We start from the raw sequence: 21,352 nt of genomic DNA, 5'->3' as shown, positions 1-21,352 counted from the left end.
ATTATTTATATTTATTAATTCATTTTTTATTTGAATTTAAATTTCTTTAATTTTTTTAGTTAATAAAATTTTGATTTAATGATAAAGAGCATATTTTAGAATTTCAAAGTCTGAAATTTAAGTTTTACTGTTCTAATTTGTTGATTGATTTGTTTGTTTAATTATTTAATAATTTTTTATATGAATATAAAATTTATATAATTATAATTTGTACTTGTAATTTTATAAAAAAATTCTTTATCTTTTATTTTACATTTATAACTTATTTATATTTAAAATTAAATTCTCATTTGAACATTGTTGGATCTTTGGACAAAATATTAGTGAAATAATGTGAAAATAATAATATCTAGACAACTTGGTTTAGTTAATAAAAATAAAATCTAAGTCAAACAATAAATAATATTAACAAAATAAAAAATATAAATTTATGTGAAAAACCTTCTAAGATGGAAGAAAAAAATCATGAAACAAAATCTGAAAAATATCCACAATGAAAAATAAGCAAATTGAAAGAATACAATATATCTTTATCTTTTTGTCCCAAACTTAAATTTCACAATTGAAATAATGTAACAAAATTATCTCTTTACATCTCTTCTAAATTAGATAATAAAGTATTATAATTCTTTATAATTGAAACATTCCCCCCAACATTTTTATTTTATTTTATTCGATCCACATGCAGCTTGCGGTTATCTTCAGTGACGCAGTCGATGCCAAAATTTTTTATTTCCTTCACATGGAAATGAAGCGGCCAATGACCATTTAATCAAAATTGGGGGCTCCATCTTTTACAAACATTTAATTAATGAATAAAAAAAAGGCTAAATTCAGATCCCCTATCCTCAAAAAAGAATTGAATTTGGGGAAATGATGGGTGGGGTTGGGAAGCTAGGCCTATCCTCTAATTAAAAAATGAATTTCGGGATGGTGGATGGTGGATGGTGGATGGTGGATGGTGGATGGTCGATGGTCGATGGTGTTAATAAGGTGTGGCCCCTGTGAGGACGTTGGATATTTTAATTGATTGGATTGCATTTAGTGTCGAATATAAATTATTTTAATTTTGTTATATTCATTATTTATTAATTTAATTAATAAATTGTAAGATATTTTATTAATTTTTTTTCTAATGAAAGAATGAGCCAAACAGTATCAGTCTCTGTTGAGCACATTTTAATCTCAACCGATATTTGTGAGGACTCAGATCTTTTCTCTAAATTCAACAATTATCCAATCTTAACAAGCTAATTAACATGTGGTGCTGCTAAATCATCTCTACTCAACACACCAATTAATGAAGATGGAGGTTGCCGAACCCAAGCCCAGTCCACCCATCCCCATTTTCGACTGCGTTGCCACCTAGTCTGCCGCCTTATTGGCTTGTCTTCTAATCAAAATGGCTTCATTTCCTTATATAAGATCTCTTTTTAATTTTCGCCTGCTAAGGGAGAGTCCTATTGTGTAAATCTTTTGTTGAAAGCATTCTGTCCACGAAATATATTATACCTGTTTGAAATATTTTGGCTAGTTACTGGCATTTTTTTTATGTACATTATACTAATAGTACTTGCTTATAAATGACATCACCCCACTTTTGTAGCTTGATTTATTGTAGAAGTTGAATAGTGTCATCTAGTTTGCATATTGACGCATATATATATATATATATATATGAGAATTTAATCTTGCAATTATAGTTGTGTTTCAGATATCATTTAGGACATCAATAGAAGATTAAAAAATGAAGTATGGTACTATGGTATAATGGTATAATGGTTTGAAGATGGAAGCTCAGTGGCCCCATATTAAAATGGAACTGCATGGCAAATCTATTGAAGTCCAACCTGGCTTTCCATTCGACGCTAATATTAAAAGGAACTACAATTGAACCATGTTCTGTCCACTATTTGGGTTGGTAATGGTAATCATTCGTGATAAATAAAAATAAAATAATTATTAGTAGTAGTAGTGGTATTAGATAAATTACGTGATGTGAAAAAGGAAAAAATACGCAACGCCGCCAAACTAAAAAGCATTGCTTTCCAGCTTCTAGTCTCCAGATCGTATAAGAGCCTTGCAGAAAGTGGCTAGTCTTACACACTTAACGTACCTACCTACCAATAACATTCCATCCTGCGAAAGACAACGCCTCAGAGGATATTGCTGTTGTTTAATTTTTTCAAATAATATATAAAATTATAAATTTTTAAAATTTAATTTGAATTTGAATCAAATTTTTTTATAATTAAATATAATTTAAATCAAATTTTAAGTTTGATTTATTAATTTTTAATTTATTTTTAGATATTATTTTAATATAATATTTAATATTATCAAATAAATTTAAATATAAATAATTATTTTTATCTTATAAAATTTTAAAAATATATAAAAGTTAATAAAAATATATAATTCAATTTATTTTTTGTTATTTCTTACTTTTTAATTCAAACTTTAATTCAAACATAATATATTTAATATCTTAATTTAATTTGAACCTAATAAAAAAAATCTAAATTAAACCAAATATTACAATTTATTAATAATTTTTTATTTTCTCAATTGTTTTCAACGTGAAATAAAATTATAAACGAATCAAATATGAATGAATGAACGTATATCTGTAATTTGTTCATTTATTTTTAAAAGTGTTCAGGTTCAATTCATGTTCAGTAAGAAAATTACTTTATTAGTTCGAGCTCGATTTGTTAAAATAATAAGATATTTACATTTAATTCGTATTTAGTTCAATTAAATTAAATGAACGCGTTCTTGGACATTAATAGATATGTTCACGACATATATAAACGAACATGTTTATAAATAATAAATAAATCATAATCAAATAAAGTTAAACAAACAAACCCCTAAATGAATATAGACGAATCCAAACAAACATAAGCGAATTTTAAAATATGATTAGGATAAAAATGTAATTTTATTAATACTATCATAAACAATAAATGAGTAATAAACAAATGTGTTTTAAATGAATTTTAAATGAATTTCCTCATGAACATAAACTCATCATAAACTCTTTGCATCTTCAACCCTACCCTCATTGCAAATTTCTAATACCCTTAAATTCCTATCAATAACTTTAAGAAATAAATTTTGCATCTTAAAAAGGAAATAATATTTAATTGCATGAAATGAACATTTCAATTATATTTATATTTACTACCAATCTCCTAACAATTAACTTCAAAATCAATAAATTTATTAATCATGATTATTTGAATTAATTCATATATTGTAATTTTTAATGGCTCTTCCAAGTCATTGGTAGAGCCATTAAATCTTATTAGGATCACGAGAGTTATGGTAATACTTGTTAAACTAAAAAACCCTAATCTAATCAAGCCAACAGAAGCATAATAAAATAATTAATCACTCACATTAAAAACCATAATTTAATGTAGTTCGGACCAATTAACCTACATACACAAAAAATAAACAAGATCTACTAGTTGTGAAAAATTACAAACACATCAAATCAAACATTCACAATTAATACTCATATACCCCCTCAATTTTCTAATTTTATAAAGTATTCTCAATTAAAATAAATATATACTCCTATGCATCCATGCAGTATACCTATGTATACTATCTCATTCTCCTCTAATCCACTAAAAAATACACTCCCATAAAAGATGTTAATCTCCTTTAGCCCTATGAGATGTCTACCTAATAAAACCCTACAACTCTCTTACATTTTTTTTTTCATATATACCCTTGTAAAAACTCCATCTATTTATAACCATACTAACTTGTTTATCAAGAATCTTATTCCTTTTAGAATTATTCTTTTACAAATCTTCTTATCTAGTAAGTAATATCTAACTAATTTTAAACAAATATCTTATAGGATTTGAGTCACTATTTTCAGTAATCTTTACTTTAACTCAAATTTCATTAAATCATTGATTTTCATATTAGACATGTTTGACTCCACTTCTAATGGAAGTCTCGTAACAAATTTCTCTATGTATTTTCACACTTCATGCAAGCCAATCCTCAAAACATAAATTCAAACTCCTTTATTGAATTGAGTTCTTCTAAACTTGCCTCTTTCTATGTATCGAACTTTCAGTTCTGATATCACTTGTTAAGATTATAACAATTATGATACCATATGTTAAGCTAAAAACCTCACTCAATTAAACATCCAAGTCAGCTAAAGCAAAATCAAACAATCAATCAATTACATAAAAGATAACAATAATTTAACATGGTTCACTCAACCGACTTACGTCTACATATGAAAAATAAGAGCTATTAATTATAAAAAATTACAAATATATCTAATCAAACACTCACAATTAATATCCATAAACCATCTCAATCTCTTTTACTCTTATGAAATATTCTCAACCAAAATAAATATATATCAATGTGCATCTATGCAACATATCTACGTGGACCATTCTATTTTCCTCTAGTCCACTCAAAAATGTATTCTTATAAAAGATGTTAATCTCCTATAGTTCTATAAGATGTTTACTCAATAAAATCCTACAACTCTCTTACTTTTTTTTTTTATACATAATTTTGTTAAGACAACACTTATTTATAACCATATTAATTTGTTTATCAAGAATTTTTTTAGTGTTTAATTTTTTTTTTTGCAAATTTTCTTATCTATTAAGTAATATTTAGTCAATCTTAAACAAATCTCTTATAATATTTGAACCATTATTCATAACAAATTTTACCTTACTTCAAGTAAATTTATTTGAAAAATGACGTTTCAAAATTCGAATAATTTCCATCACAGGTAATGAATCAAATAACAATTTTGGATCAAAGGAGTCTAAATAAATTGAGCTTTCAACGAGCTTTCGAACTTTTGTGTTATTTCATTCTTAAGCGTCATATTTTCTTGTGACATCGAAATTTTAAGTCATATGTTGGTTAGGATAGTACAATGCAATAATCAAAGAAAACAAAAAATCATGTTTTCTATTTTTAACAAAAACTTTGATATTTCACAGAGATCATTAAAAAATTTTTACTGACTGCATCATGGATTTTAAATCAAATGAGCATCAAAGCAAATTTAGTTTAAATAGGCAAACAACAATTTGCCAAAAATTCAACACGTAATTAATTTGTATAAGCATCCAGACAAAAGATCATAACCAAAGCTCATACGAACAGATGAATAAACTTATGCAATTTTATCATCTCAACTGAAAATGTTATCTTGGCCTTCTTTTCTTATATTTAAGTAGTAACAACATGGAAAAAAATCTAAAAAACAATTGTTACTCTCATTTTTTTTGCTTCATTGTAATCATTTTTGCCTTTTTTCCTAATCAAATAAGGTTCGAATGCTGCAACAACCAAATACAAGCTGTTAATGTAATATTATGTAATATTAATGTAATTATGTTATCAAATTTAATATTAAGGAATATAATACTATAACTAGAACAATATTTAAGATTTCGATACAATTATGATATCGTATGAAATAATTACATAATTATGATTTAATTCTCTCTTAACGAGAATTCTCTAAATATAACTAGGACATCTATGCCAAGGTAAACTAGTGAATTCATAATTATTCTCTTTTAAAATGAGCAAACATGAATTTAGATGGTATACACATACACTCCAAAAACCTTAACAATGGAAATCTAGCCCAAAAATACATGGAATAGAAAAAGCATATTTGAGCCCAATTATTGACATGTGAGAGAGATCTCATCATTTAAATTAATCGAGTTCAACTTTCGTAGTGTCATCAATGAAAGCAACAAAACTATTTAAAAAAAATGGAAATAATGGTCCTGAGGCGTAGGGTTTACATGTTGGGGGTAGAAGTGTAAATGATATATTAGTACTCGTAAGCTACTTGGATTCGATTCGAATAAAACTCGAATTCGATTCAATTATTATCGAGTCGAGTTCGAGCTCGAGTAACTCGACTTATCGATCGAGCTGAGTTTGAGTATTCTAATACTCGACTCGAGTAGCTCGCAAACTTAATCGAGCTTTTATATTTAAATTTTTTTTATTATTTTAATTAATAAAATATCTCCAATTCGAGTTCGAGCTTGAGCACAAATAATCGAACTCTTGTTGAATATAAGAATCGAGCTTATTTTAACATATTAATCGAACTTAATCGAGCGAGTTTGAGTAGCTCGATTTCGATCATGAATCGAGTTCAAGCTAGAAAAATGAAACTTGATCGAGTTCAAGCTGAGTATCAAGCCTCGAGTTGAGAGCCGAGCTCGAGCTCGAGCTTCTCACTGTATCGACTTGACTTAGCTCGATTACACCCCCAGTGGGGGGCCGAGGATCACAGCTTTCCACCAAGATGTCATGCAAAAGATTTTATAGAGGGATTTGAAAGTGTCCAAACAAAAGACTTCAAATGGAAGAACTAATAACTTTATGGTTGATTTAGTGCCTTCCTTTCTAAAATTGAACTTTCTATGTTTGATTTTTGACAATTAGAACGCTACTAATAATTTTGTTACATTTTTATGTAATTTTATGCAAGTTTTATTCGTATTAGAATGTTATGAGGCAACTACTCATTCAACAATGTATATTAAGTACTCCCTCGAGTGGGATGATTGGATGATGAATTTTAATTTTACAATCATTGAAATTTTGATTTGAACTAGCTAGGGAGTAAAATTCAAATCTGGGTCATATAAGTTATATATGTCAATTTTAAACAAAATCTAATAACACAATATGAAATACATAAAAAAAATTCAATATTTAAAATTTTAACAAAAATCGTACATAAATTTAAGAAAAATCAAAAAATTTATTTCGTATTTCATATGTTAACATAAATTGTAATACAATATATTTTACCCTTGTTAAACGTAAAATTGACAAATATAAATATATTAATTATCAAATCTAATCTAAATACATTTAAAGGAAATAATGAGAGGCTACAGGTTCTATTTGTTTCACAGAAAATGACTTTTGAAAAATGATTTTTGAAAAATAATTTTTACATTTTTAGGTATTTCTTTGATGAAAAATTGGTTGATTAACTAAAATAACTTCCTATTAATAGAAAATGAGATTATTTTTTTAAAAATTATATTACGAACTAAAATTTTTTTTGAAAGAAACTGTTTATGAATAATACTATTTATCAATACTTAGAGCACGATTTTACTTATAAATAATTTAATAAATAATATTATAATATATTAATAAATAATATTAAAATAATAAATAATTTTATTTTAAGTATTTTTATATTAATATAATATTTTAATATTAAATATTAATATAAAATTATAATTATTTTTTATATTAATAATTTTCATAATAAATAATTTCAATATATTTTAATAATAAATTATTTTTAATATTTTAATAGTTATATTAATATTATTTTAAAAAATAAAATTTTCAGAAAACAACTAAATAACGAAAAATATTTTTTATTAACTCATTTAAACAATAAAAAAAACTTTTTAATTCAAAAAATATAAACATTTTTTAAAAATTATTTTTTACAAAACATATAGAGCCTCAATATCTTTCATTACTCATAAAATAAATCCGTGTAAGATACAGACGACATTGGAAACAGGGAGCAAGGAGATGTCAAATTTTGAACCTCCCGTGCATGCATAAGCAAATTGAAGTAGTTTATGATAATGACGATGACGAGCCTTAGTAATTAATTTAATATGAAGAAAAGTTCAAAGACAACTCAGTAAAAGATAGGCTTTGCCACTGTTATCCAGCGAAATTTGCATGACTGGAATGCAGGAAATGCCATAGAAATTTCAGGATACCTTGACAACAAAGCAGAATTGTTGGGAAAATGGCTTAAAATTCAGGCCGAAATTTTTTTCTCAGTGGGGACAATTGCCAAACAATAAAAAGAGAAGAATGAGAAGAAGAAAAGATATCAAGAACGATACAAAGATAGGGAGGTACTAAATGAGTGTTAGATAGAATTATAAACTGGTGAGGACTGTAAAGAATGTTTGGTTATTTAACACTTGTATTATCTAATTTTTATTATAATAAAAATAGTTAATCTTTGAATGACTTTTAAATTATAATGAATTATAATAAAATATTTAATGTGATAATCATATAATAAAAATTTTTAATATGATATTTAAATTATAAAATTATAATATATTAATTAATATTTAAAAAATTATTTATTTATCACGTATCATCATTTGAAACTAATTATTTTAAAAATGGATATAACATTAATTAATAAATTTATATTTCATGAACTACATTAAAGATTTTCACTATAATTTAAAAACCATTCATCACATTAATCTAAATATAAATTTTTCGTCCCATTCATGGATGTAGATTTTATGCCAAACCACATAAATTTTTATATTTTTGTTAATTATTATTTTATCGTATTATTTCATCATTCATACCTAATTATTTTCTAAAGAAGTTACTTCTTGTCATATAAATCTTAGAAAACCAATTAATCACAATATTGCCATGACCCCAAAGCAAAAATGTCAACAACAAAAAAATTATAAGTATCGATTATTTTTTAGATCAATTGATTAAAATTGATAATTAAAATTACAAATTTGAAAAAATTTAAGCACATAATCCCTTTAATAATGTAAGATATCTAATATCGTAGGGAGATTTAAAGGGGGTGGAGGAAAAAAAGACTACCATAGGTTTTGTCAAACTTAAATAGTGGGAAAGCAATAAAGTGTATTGCCTATGCAGAAGTAACCGTCTAGGTTGGCTCATTTAACTATTAGTCGTTATCAGATGAATCGAATGAAGTCATCTACAAAATACTCAAAAAGTTTTATAGAGTAATTCATTTTGCACACAACATCAAACGGAGTAAGGACGGTACCAAAAGCTAAAGTCATCAGTACATATATATAATATTTAATTTTAAAGTAGAAAGGCAAGACCTTACCTCTTCCTTGGTGAGATCTGGGCCCTCAATGGAGTCCTCATCACTACCGTGAACTCCATCTTCTCCTCCAAGCTGATGTCATCTCCATCCATGGCTTTCCATTCAAATTTCCAAATCAAATTTGCCACAAAATACTCCAGATGAAGCAGGGCTAAACCAAGTCCAGGACAAATTCTTCTGCCAACTCCAAAAGGCATCATCTTAATCTCCCTGCTTCCTGTTAAATCGAACACTTCCCCACTACTATCATCACTTCTCAAGAACCTTTCAGGCTTAAATGCCATCGGATCCTCCCACACTTTTGGATCCCACCCCATATCTGCCACCATGAAATTGATAGATCCATTCTTGGGGACCAAAAATCCTCCCAGGACGGTGTCTTCTGTCACACAATGAGGCACCACAACGTGGGTTGGTGGATGCCTTCTTAGCCCTTCCAAAATCACTGCTTTCAAATATGGCATCTTTTGTAAATCGTCTTCTTTGATTTCTTCCTCGCCATCTCCCACAACTCCTTTGATTTCAAGCAACAATTTATCTTGAATATATGGGTATTTCACCAAATTTGCCATAACCCACTGCAAAGCCGTGGAGGTAGTATCCGTGCCAGCATTAAGAAACTCAGAGGCCAAACTCACAATTTCTCCTTCATCAAGTTTCCTTTTCTCCTCTGGTAATTCCAAATCCAACAAAGTATCAACATATGCCAAAACATAATCATCACTTTCCTTCTTGCTCAACCTCTCATCTTTAGCTTTCTTTCTTGCTCTTATCAGAGGAATCAAAGCATCTTCTCGATCCTTGCATAGCTGAAAAAATTGCTCCCACTGCTTACGAAGCAAAACCTTGGTCACTCTGGGCCAAAAGTTAAGTATATTGAATCTTCCAAAACTTAACATCACCCTTTGCTGAACAGCTTCGATCTCTTTGATTTGATCCTGACTAAGCTTGTCACCAAAACACATCAAAACCAGCAAACAAAACATAGCATATCGAAACTGAGCCAAAACCTGAACTGATTCTCCACTTTTAGCCTTTGATTCTAAACTATCAAAAAGAATTTCCAAAACCCATTTACGTGCATGAGAATACGACTTTACACGCGAGGGATGAAAGATTTCTGATGTCAGGTTCCGCCGCAAAAGCCTCCAGGTTGGGCCATAGGAGGCGGAGCTGATGGTATGTTGGTTGCTATTCATGATCTTGGTAGTAGGAAGAGATTTGGGGCGGTTTGAAAATAGTGAACCGTTTTGGATTAAAGCCTGGTGAGCAAGGGAACGATCGAAGATAAAGACGGAGGGACGAGGACCGAGGTGGAGAGTGACCATGGGACCAACCTTTAGATGGAGGTTGCGGACGATTTGTTCGCTTTGGAGAAAAGATTTGCGGAGCCATAAGATGTTGCCGATGATGGGGAAAGTGAAAGGGCCAGGGGGGAGAGTATGGGGAAGCTTTTTGGGAGAGGAGAAGAGGTTGAAGAAGGCTTTGAGAAGAAGAGAAATGGAGATTGTGAGAAGGATCAGAAACCAAGTTTCCATTGTTTCGGTCAAGGTGTGACAAGAAAAACTTGAGTTCTCATTTTATAGCGGTATCTCCTGTTTTCTTTTGACCACTATTCCAATTTTCAATGTTCACAATTATTTTTGCTTTTTGTCACCAAAAAAGTTTTTTGCTTCTAAAATAATTTATATTTTTATAAGAGAAAGCCTATCCAGACTTGACTCTATATTTTACAAGATAAGGGTAGTCTAATGACATTAAATCTTGCATGTTTTATTATATTCCTGAATTTTTATAAATCTTATAAAAAGATATTAAAAAATTTATAAAAATTAATTAGTTTTACTTTTGTAAAGTGGATGTCTTTTCTATATATTTATAACATATACTAAAATTACATAAGATAAATACTAATGAAAAATAATTGAATGTGGGAGAAGAAAATAGAAATATAAGGAAACCATAATGATAATAAAATAAAATAGTTTGATATTATTTATATTTATTAATTTATTTTTTATTTGAATTTAAAATTCTTTAATTTTTTAGTTAATAAAATTTTGATTTAATGATAAAGAGCATATTTTAGAATTTCAAAGTCTGAAATTTAAGTTTTACTGTTCTAATTTGTTGATTGATTTGTTTGTTTAATTATTTAATAATTTTTTATGTGAATATAAAATTTATATAATTTGTATTTGTAATTTTATAAAAAAATTCTGTCTTTTATTATACATTTATAACTTATTTATATTTAAAATTAAATTCTCATTTGAACATTGTTGGATCTTTAGACAAAACATTAGTGAAATAATGTGAAAATAATAATATCTAGACAACTTGGTTTAGTTAATAAAAATAAAATCTAAACCAGACAATAAATAATATTAACAAAATAAAAAATTAAAATTTATGTGAAAAACCTTTTAAGATAGAGAAAAAAAAATCATGAAACAAAATCTGAAAAATATTCACAATGAGAAATAAGCAAATTGAAAGAATACAATATACCTTTATATTTTTGTCCAAAACTTAAATTTCACAATTGAAATAATGTAACAAAATTATCTCTTTAAATCTCTTCTAAACTAGATAATAAGGTATTATAATTCTTTACAATTGAACCATACCCCCCAACATTTTTTTTTTTTTATTTTATTCGATCCACATGCAGCTTGCGGTTATCTTCAGTGACGCAGTCGATGCCAAAATTTTTTATTTCCTTCACATGGAAATGAAGCGGCCAATGACCATTTAATCAAAATTGGGGGCCCCATCCTTTACAAACATTTAATTAATGAATAAAACAAAATAGGCTGAATTCAGATACCCTATCCTCAAAAAAGAATTGAATTTGGGAGGATGGTCGGTGGGGGTTGAGAAGCTAGCCCTATCCTCGAATTAAAAAATGAATTTGGGGATCGTGGTTGTTAAGAAGGTGGGGCCCCGATTGGATTGCATTTAGTGTCGAATATAAATTATTTTAATTTTGTTATATTCATTATTTATTAATTTAATTAACAAATTATGAGATATTTTTTTTTTTTTTTTCTAATCAAAGAATGAGTCAATCAATCTCAATACTGGGATCTTTTCTCTAAGAAACACTAAATTCAACAATTATCCAACCTTGACAAGCTAATTAACATGTGGTGCTGCTAAACCATCTCTACTCAACACACCAATAAACGAAGATGGAGGTTGCCGACGCCAAACCCAATCCACCCATCACTATTTTCGAATGCCTGCCCACCCAGCCTGCTGCCTTTTTGGCTTGTTTTCTAATCAAAACCGGCTTCATTTCCTGTATTAGCTCCCATAGCTGCAAGACATCCTTTACCACAGGCCTCAAATTCCAATCCTGCCTATCCTTTGTTCTATCCAAGTTACTAAACAGGATTTCAGACTCTGTTTCGACAACCAACTTTTGATATTTCCTTTCAACTATTAGCTCAACTCCAGCTTTCAGAGCAAACCCTTCGTTAACAGTGCAGAATCGGCTTTCACTGTCTTTCCTATTCCATCAATAAGCTCACTCTTATCATTCCTTATTACCACCCCCTATCCCTGCTTATCCTGTCCTTGCACAGCATGCACCATCACAGTTCATTTTTAACCAACCTGTTTCTAGATAACTTCATTTTTTTTTATAATCATTACCTCTTTCAATTCTATTTCCTCCTGAAACCACCCGCACCTCCTGATTTCTACGGACCTCAAAAATAGCATTTTTTGTTCTCAGAATAGCAAATTTAACTGACAAATCTTTCTTCCCTACTGTCACCTCGCACCTTGATTTCTAGATGTGGCCACTGCAGCTTTCATGTACTCCCTTCCTTCATTTTATTTACTATCTCAAATATTTTCATAAACCAACATAATTAAATAGAAATTGAGCCTATTCAATAACTAATCGTCAAATGTTTTATTTATTTACATACCGTAAATAAATTGAATATAAATAAATTTTATTATATTCATGACATGTATTAAATATTTAATTTAAAATTAATTAAAAGTAAATAAAAAAATTCAACTTAAATATAAAATTACATAAAATTAAATATTTATTAAATATAAAATTAATATCCTCCTATAAGTGTAAAAAAAGATGAAAAAAACTTATTATATGACAGATTTGGAAAGGATAGCAAAAAAAAAAAATTCTAACTCTAAACCATATTTAGCGTCTAATTTACATGATAAATTTAGAAATGACAACAAAAAAAAAAATGGACTCTAATACCGTATTAAGAATTCAACCTACTTGATAGATTTGGAAGTATAATAAAAGAAAATTTTGACTTTGATATTATATTAAGCATTCTACCTCGTGTTAAAGATTCAAATGTTATGGATCCAACTTAAAATTAATTGATAATAAGTTTAACATGAAAATAAGACTACAAAAAATCAAAGAATGAAAAAGTTCAATCTAAATATAAAACTATAAGAAATTAGATATTTATTAGATATGGGATCACATCATTTTAACATGTCCCAATCACATGTAAACGAAAATAAAAAAAAACTATCATGTGAGAGATTTGAAAATAGCAATAGAAAAAAATCTTGACTTTGATGCTATGTTAAGTATCTAACTTAAAATTAATTAACTATAAATGAAAAAGTTCAACTTGAATATAAAACTATAAAAAATTAGATATTAGATAACATCACATTAAGAATCAACCTAAAACAAATTGGCAATAAATTAAGAGGCTTAATCTAAATATAAGATTACAAGAAATCAAATAGTGAAGGGGTTTAACCTAAATATAAGATTATAAGAAATTATATATTTATTAGATATAGGATAACACTACCTTAACATGCCCTTATCATGTGTAAACGGAAATGAAAAAAATCTATCACGTGAGAGATTTGAAATAATAATAAATGAAAATCTTGGTTTTGATATTATATTAAATATCCAATTTAAAACAAATTGACTATAAGTAGAATGATCTAATTTGAATATAAGATTACAAAAAATTAAATATTTATTAGATATGAGATAACATCATTTTAACAATCTATTTATTTGATTAAATTTTAAAATATTTTTATGATCATTTATTAAATTTAATAAATAAATAAAAATAGATAAAAATTGAATCTATTTATAAACTATTCTTCAATATATGATTCGTTCATACTCTTACTTGCTTGTAACGAGGTTAAATGTAGGCAGCAGGGTATAAACTATCATTTGGCTGTGGGGTTTTAATTATCGAAGAAAATTTGATATTGGCTCAATTAATACATAATGATGTATCTTGCAGGGCAAAATTCAACTTTTGGGGTCTAAAGTATGCACAAATTTAAAATTTAGGATTTTATTCACCAATAATCCTTATATAAGATCTCTACTTAATTTTCATTCACATATATACGAACAATCTTGAAATTTGATAGTCATGAGTATTTAATTTTATTTAAATTATTATATTTGATAATTTATGTATTAATATATTTTTTTTATATTTAATATATGTAAAACATATAAATTATTGTATTAGATACGTTAAAAAATATATTTTTTTTCAATTTTATCAAATTTATATTTAATTTTTTTGTTAAAAATTATAAAAAACAAAATGTATCTTTTAAATTTTATCAAATTCATGTTTAATTGTTTATTGAAATTATAAAAACCATGTCGCTCGTGCCTATTTTATATCATATTTTCGTGTTTAAAATTATTAGATTGACAAATCACTGCTTCGGCTTTCCGCTTTAGGAAGACAACCTTTTCCCATTCTCAAATTACTTCGAATTTTGTTAGGTCGCCCACTTTTATCTATACCCACAAAACCATTAATGAGGAACGCTTGGCTAGGCAAGGACAAAATTTGGCTTGTCATCTTGAGTGCTCCCATCCCTTTCATCTGTGCTTTGATAAAATCTTTAGGACAGTAACATGTCATTATGAGAAAATGCATTCTGCATAGACAAGCAATTGCAAGGATCATAACAATTCAAGCTTTCTATCTTCCAGGTCAACTACAATGAGGCAAGTTACTTTTGGGTGAAGTCACTAGAAACACAAAACAATTGCAAAATTTGCAGATAAGGATCGAGTTTGCAAATTATGGTAAGAGCAGAAGCTTCTTATTTTTATTCAGTAAATATTTTTTAGATCAATTTAAATAAATTTATTTTTAAAAGTACATTTACCTAAATAAAGCTTTATATTTACCAAATATCAATTGCTATTTGATACAATTAACAGTGGTGAGTGATATGTTGTTGTTAATAGAATGCTAAATTTTTAATTTCAATGATTGAATTTATTCCTTTATGAAAGAGATTTTGATTCTATTCATAAAATTATTTTAAAAGTAAACAGTCACCACTGTTCAAAGAGTATCCATGATGACCAAAGTTTCGGTAAAAGAGAAGGGTACAAACTGCCTGAAGTGAACTTGATCACACAGGATGCTAATGAAACACACCAAGGTAACGACTCACTATGAATGCAAGGGGCAAGGGCTACGGCGGACAAGATGAATGCCATTAGAGACAGAGTTGTGCTACCAGAATATTAAATGGCAGAATTTTGAAGAAAAAAAAAGACTTGTTCAATTCCCTTTATCTGCTGCTAATGGTGGACCTAGAGGAAAATGTCGCCAACTCCGAGCTTGTTTGGCCCGACTGAAGTTTCTATATGTCTACCAAATACATGGGAAAGCTACAAGCAATGGCAAAATTTTCATTTTTTTTTCTGTCATCTAATTTATATAATTCAAACCATTCAAAAATCTAAATTGAGAAAATACAAGGTATGTTGTTTCGGCTGTAAAACATCTTACTGTAGCAAGTATTTCTCAACAACTGTCCTACCAAACTTCTCCTGAATGTCTTGTGGAGTTTCAACCTGTAATTATGTAAAGACGACAGCAGTTATTGAGATGTTTAGGGTGTAAAAATGAAAAAAAAATTAGACTACTTACAGCATTGAGGGCTTTGAAAAGAGCCTTGACGGTGTTGTGAGGATTCCTTGAGCCAACAACCTGAGAATCGAGCTGAGGTTAACAACAAGAAGCCGAATTCTAAAAGCCATTCTAGGTAGACCTAACGATTCTTACTTGTATCATGTAAAACATTAAAATTTTGAGTATTCATGTACTGTTTTATTGTTTTACACAAATATTGCATGTCACAATTCGTATAGATACACAAAATACAAAATATATTTTTTGTTTTTATTAAACCAATTGTTTTTTTTTATAAAATTTTAAACTGTGTTATTTTTTGTTATTTTTTATTCATATTATTTCCATTTCGTGTTCTCGTGTCGTGTTTTAAAAATGTAAAGTCTAATTGTAAGGAACCCTATCAGATAGATCTCTGTTACCTTTGATTTGATATTCTTGAAGCCGGCTAAATTCAAAATGGTTTGGACAGTTCTTCCAGCTTTCATACCTGTTGTAGTTGGTGCAGGCCAGAGATACACCTATCAAAGCATACATGTTCAAAGAGAGTGAATGCAGAGAAACTTGAGCAGCAACAAAAGTGAAGGGTTAACTCAAGGGGAAGACCCGAGAGTGAGATAAAAAGAAATGACAAAAGATAGTTATACACCTTAGTCTTCTTATATGCTGTTTGAATTGCATGGGCAATTGTATGCTCCTCATGTCGTTCGATATAGTGGAGATTCTGAAAGCATTTCTCATATGCCTGTTGGTAGGTTAAACAAGTCAGTAAATGTCATATAAATTCATCAAGCTTGTGAGTTGAAAAATCAATTAATGATATGCAATAACATACTCATGAGGGAAAGTATTGATAATATTATCATGCACCTCTCTTGATTTCGTTACTCCAGCCCGGACATCATAGAATCATACTAAGAAAATAGCCATATAAAAAACCAATAATAAGAAAAGCTGAAAAACCTCAAGATTAGCAAAACTAGGCCCCAAAAGACGGCATTAGACAAGAGCAAGTGAATCAGAACATGGTTTATTTAAAATTTAGCCATACGTCAAACTAAAATGTACAGCATTCAACCCAGCCATAACAAAACGTTTACATTATACAAGTTCCAGAGGCAGAAAATCTACTTATCATGTGGAACTTACAATTTTGTTGTATATAAAATCGAGAACATGGATATAATAAAAGACAAATACAGATAGACCAAACTCAAAAAATCCAAAAAATAGAATTCAGACAATCGGTTCTTTGTTTAAATTATTTTCTTTTATGTTGGGGTGGGGTGGAGGGTTATTTTATTAGTTAAAAACTCCAACATTGCAACTTCTAATATAAATTGTAATTTTTACATCAGGACTAACAGGTATCAAATTTTCATATGCTTTAACCTTATTCCCACTTTCATCCCTATCTTGTACAAGAAGGTTGTGTCCTACCACTCATGGCATGTTAAAAACAGCATCCAAAGGTGTCGGAAGTAAAACTGGATGCTATGCCATAATTTACATTATTAAAAAAAGGTTAATATCATGAATGACTCTTAAATTATAGTGAAATGTTCAATGTGGTACTTGAACTATGAATTTGTTGACTGATGTGGTATTCACCTAACATGGCTAGCTTCAAATGATAACATATGGCAAAAAACAACCCTCCAAGTACCATAATAGTTAACAGATTCATAGTTTAGGTATCACATTAGAGATTTTTAAAGTTCAGGTACCTCATTGAACATTTTATTATAGTTTGAGGGCTATTCATGACATTAACCATTAAAAAAGATCTACACTCGCATCTGGTTAAGAATGTAAAACATGTCTGTCTGAATAGACTGGATTTACCAGCCACCTAATAGAAGTTAAATAACTAATTCACCTATCCATGATCCAGTGCAAAATTATTCAACAATATATGAAGAAAAGCAAAAATAAGTTACCTTCTGAAGTGCAATAGGGACTGCTGGGCCTTTGGCTTTTGCATAGCCAACAACACCATGATAGTTTCCACAAGCTAACAGAGCAGTGTACTTGACCACTTGCCCTCCCTGGACAATATCAAATTCAAAAGAATTATATAGAAATCACTCTAAGAACAAATCAAAATTAGATGGCATGAGATTACCTTTGTTACTTTACAAGTTCGATTTACATCTATCAACTTTACATCAAAGCCCTGCCATTATTCAATAAAAGCGGAGTTAATTGTAAATATAACATGAAACTGTTTGAAAAACAAAAACTTTCAACGGAGACAACAGCATGCACTTGAAATTTTAAAAGTCGGTGAGAATTTTCTAGCAATTGATAGTCAAAAGCACATATTATAGTGGTTAATCAAGATTGAAGCTGAAAACTTTTTTATTTGACTGCCTATGACACTTAGTTCTTCAAACTTAAACGACAAGAGCTGCAAGCTGCAAATCTTATATCACATCCATCACGTCCACTACATGACATTCAGGCTAATTAATTATATAGCTTAATACACCATTGCATATCTCCTCAGCCTCCATGTTCTCAGAAAAATTACATCCAAAATTAGAGTATAGGCTTCTTAACATGAAAAATGTAATTGCCCCTAATGGACTGCATATCCAATGACATTTCCCCAAAAAGTAGATTTATGCAATAAAATGATATATTGTCAATGGACTACATCGTAATTCCAAATGAAATGTTATATCATAGAATTTTTTCTTTTGATACCTCTGAGCACAGAAAGGGCAACAACAGTTTAGGCAATGAATTTCTAAACAAAACTCCTCATGTACCGCATGATCAAGTTCAATTATAGCTATTGACAAGGCGGCTTAACACATGGCTCAAACACAAAACAAACACATTGTGACCTTCAAATTCAAATTTCAAAGGAATAGATAAGTTCACTACATAGCCATCCGGGAATACCGAACAAGTATGCTGGCAACTATATAGCACATTACAAATTCTTTTATACAGACATCTCATGTTCCTCACATGAAGGAAATGAAATTTTTTCTACTTAACTCCTGAATGAACAATGAATATGTGCACTTATATAAACCAGAATATGAAGAAGAATAAAACTTCAGCTAAGGAAATTTGTTAGCATTCTTTAAATGATATAACACATTTCATTCTTGGAACAAAATGAAAAAAGGAAGTGAAAAAGGAGAACTAAAACCATCAGAGCATGCTCACTGAAGGCATGCATATAATAGAATATATTTAAGAAAATGAAGAATAACATTAGCTTAGCTTCTTTCCCTGAAGTCATGAATTACTATTTCAAAAATAACTAAACTGTTTTGAAGCAACATAAATGAAGGAGGATCTTGTATGCACTTACCTTTCTGTAAAGCGGTCTTCTTTTCTTCTCTGTCAAAGCATTTCTTTCCTCTGCAAGATCTCTGATCTCCTCCTCTAGCAGCTTTCCCTTCTTCCCGAATGTATGATCCAACTCTGCCAGCCTCTCTTCGAGTTTCTTGTCAATGACATTGAGCTCCTCCAATAGTATATCATCCTTCTCTTTCATGTCATCAAATACTTCATCATCATCATCTCCATGTATCATTTGCTTCTCCTTCTCAAATCCAGCATTCTCCACAAGATCAACAGAAGAATTGATTTGTTCATGCTGAATAACTCCATAATTAGCAGGATTGTTGGGATCATAGGCCTCCTTCCACTCAACCAGCCTCATTGCCCTATTCAATTTTTGTTGAAGAATAAATTTCTCCTCATCTTCTGCAACCTTAAGTCGATTCATCAAGTCACCAATGACCCTATATTCAGCACGAAGTTTAAAATGCTTGTCCTCGAATTTGTCAATTTTATTCATCCATTTAAAACAATCATCGAGTGTCTCTGTCAAGTGTGAAAATGTAACTGGTAATCAATAGACTAATTAATGAAATTTCATAAATATCATATATAAAGATGTTACTAAATACTTTAAACAAATTTTTAATGTATTACATTGTTATTATACTCATTATCACTAATTATACAAAAGCATCTTTATTTCAGAATTTATGTACTTCATGAAAGTACCAAATGTGTCTGAGTTCGTTTGAAAGTTTTCAACGAATCGATCAAAGCAAACAATACAATAATCAATTTGTCTTATTGCTGAACAAATTTGACAAAGAAGAATGATTGGTTTTGACCATAGTTGCAACCTCCTTTTTTCCCAAGGAAAACTGAAGTTCAAATTCTTTATTTTAGCAACCTAATAACGATCCCAACCCTCTAACACTCAACTATACAAGCCTAAAGCCATAAGATTAACATTTCTTAGCGTGCATGCATGTATGTTATGAGATCATTTCACTTACAATTCTCTTTACTACAATACTAAAATTAGCCAATCACAATCCAGAACTGATCCACTACTTAAAAGTGTGGGCTCTACATAATTTTGTTATGGACCTTACATGAATTATAATTGGTAAATTGCACTACAGTAATTGTAGGTGATATGCTTTGGTATTTTATATGCATTCTACACTATATGCACACATCTAATGTATATCATTACCACTTCTAATTAAGCAAAACAATAACAAAAAGAAGATTTCTTCGCTTACCAGCCTCGGCGAAGTTCTTTAGCAACTCCTCATGCCTCTTAAGCTTCTTCTGAAGTTCCTCTACTCTCTTCTCCTTTGCCTCTGCAGCAAACCACTCATCATCTTCTTCACTATCTGAATCCGTTGGCTCCTCATAAAGGTCTAAATCAGGAGTATCCTTCAATTTCTCCTTCTCAAGCTTCTCTATCAATGGCATTACACCCATGTAATCTTCTTGATCCTCTTCATCAATATCCTTTGCATCCAAACCTTTTGTCTTCCTATCGTCTCTTTCTCTCTGCTTCTCACGCTCTACTTCAGCAAGAAGATCCTCAACAGCTCTCGATGAGAAGGCTGTGGAGAAACGGCATTTTTGTGAAGAAAGTGAGGATTTTGGTGTTTGGTAGGTGGTAAAATGAGAAAAAGTTGAGATTTTCCGAGAAAATGAGAAGTGAGATTTAGTGGGGGTTTTAGGGGTATCATTGGGGATGGAAGTATCTGAGAAATGGGTATTAGGCAAAATGTGAAAGCCGGGTGTTTGGGTGGTGAGAACACGTGGGAAAGTTGAGATTTTCGGGGACAATAAAGGCAGTCTTTGGCTTAGGAGCCTAGACCATGAAGATGCTTGTGATTTAGTTGACATTGTTTTTCTATTGGCTTGTCATCTGAGAAATGAAGAACAAAATTAACTTAAGAGATCGGGAAGAGAAAAACGAATTGATTTTTCGGTGAAACTTACACCGGCGAGTGACAGCTGACGGCGAAGCACAGTGGCCGGCGAATTTGGGAGAGAGAGCGAAAAGTGTAGAAGAGCGAAAGAAATAGAAGAAAATGAAGGAATTTTTTTAGTTTTCATAGCCCTAAACGGTGCGTTTAAGTGATCATATATTTTTTTCTCTCTGTTGGCAATTCTGACTCTTTTCAACGTGCGA

The 21,352-nt window shown here is 29.6% G+C and overlaps 2 protein-coding genes across 5 annotated transcripts; both read right to left on the bottom strand.

Moving 5' to 3' along the window:
- Positions 1-1,856: 1,856 nt before the first annotated feature.
- LOC111296458 (cytochrome P450 89A2-like) lies at positions 1,857-10,605 on the bottom strand. Of its 3 annotated transcripts, none has more exons than XM_089769122.1 (2): positions 8,933-10,605; positions 1,857-2,139 (listed from the first exon to the last, which is right to left on the bottom strand). In XM_089769122.1, the coding sequence occupies exons 1-2, from the start codon at positions 10,468-10,470 to the stop codon at positions 2,121-2,123; spliced, it is 1,557 nt and encodes a 518-aa protein (XP_089625248.1). In that variant the 5' UTR covers positions 10,471-10,605; the 3' UTR covers positions 1,857-2,120. The 3 variants fall into 3 exon arrangements, with proteins under 3 accessions (XP_089625248.1, XP_089625247.1, XP_022746510.2); XM_089769121.1 differs by lacking the exon at positions 1,857-2,139 and adding an exon at positions 2,907-5,345 and having other exon boundaries at positions 8,933-10,604; XM_022890775.2 differs by lacking the exon at positions 1,857-2,139 and having other exon boundaries at positions 8,777-10,600.
- Positions 10,606-15,463: 4,858 nt separating this feature from the next.
- Positions 15,464-21,262, bottom strand: LOC111296212 (uncharacterized). 2 transcript variants are annotated; one of them, XM_089769120.1, is made up of 9 exons: positions 21,160-21,262; positions 20,442-21,085; positions 19,202-19,719; positions 17,996-18,046; positions 17,811-17,918; positions 16,520-16,615; positions 16,293-16,391; positions 15,889-15,948; positions 15,464-15,812 (listed from the first exon to the last, which is right to left on the bottom strand). In XM_089769120.1, the coding sequence occupies exons 2-9, from the start codon at positions 21,061-21,063 to the stop codon at positions 15,744-15,746; spliced, it is 1,623 nt and encodes a 540-aa protein (XP_089625246.1). In that variant the 5' UTR covers positions 21,064-21,085; positions 21,160-21,262; the 3' UTR covers positions 15,464-15,743. The 2 variants fall into 2 exon arrangements, 1 of the variants encoding a protein (XP_089625246.1); XR_016346845.1 differs by adding an exon at positions 16,706-16,784 and having other exon boundaries at positions 15,628-15,812; positions 20,442-21,234.
- Positions 21,263-21,352: the final 90 nt, after the last annotated feature.

This window comes from Durio zibethinus, chromosome 12 (assembly GCF_047325235.1).
Source record: "Durio zibethinus cultivar Kanyao isolate XHJ-2024 chromosome 12, ASM4732523v1, whole genome shotgun sequence".
Taxonomy (NCBI): Eukaryota; Viridiplantae; Streptophyta; class Magnoliopsida; order Malvales; family Malvaceae; genus Durio; species Durio zibethinus.
Note: the sequence above shows the minus strand (reverse complement) of the source record. Positions and strands in the feature narration are given on the sequence as shown.

Coding starts and splice junctions, on each gene's coding strand:
- LOC111296458 (XM_089769121.1), bottom strand. CDS start 10,470: ATGGAAACTTGGTTTCTGATCCTTCTCACAATCTCCATTTCTCTTCTT. Junction 5,346..8,932: donor CAGATCTCACCAAGGAAGAG/GTAAGGTCTTGC, acceptor TGGTTGTTGCAG/CATTCGAACCTTATTTGATT.
- LOC111296212 (XM_089769120.1), bottom strand. CDS start 21,063: ATGTCAACTAAATCACAAGCATCTTCATGGTCTAGGCTCCTAAGCCAA. Junction 17,919..17,995: donor GAACTTGTAAAGTAACAAAG/GTAATCTCATGC, acceptor GATATTGTCCAG/GGAGGGCAAGTGGTCAAGTA. Junction 16,616..17,810: donor TCCCTATTGCACTTCAGAAG/GTAACTTATTTT, acceptor ACCTACCAACAG/GCATATGAGAAATGCTTTCA.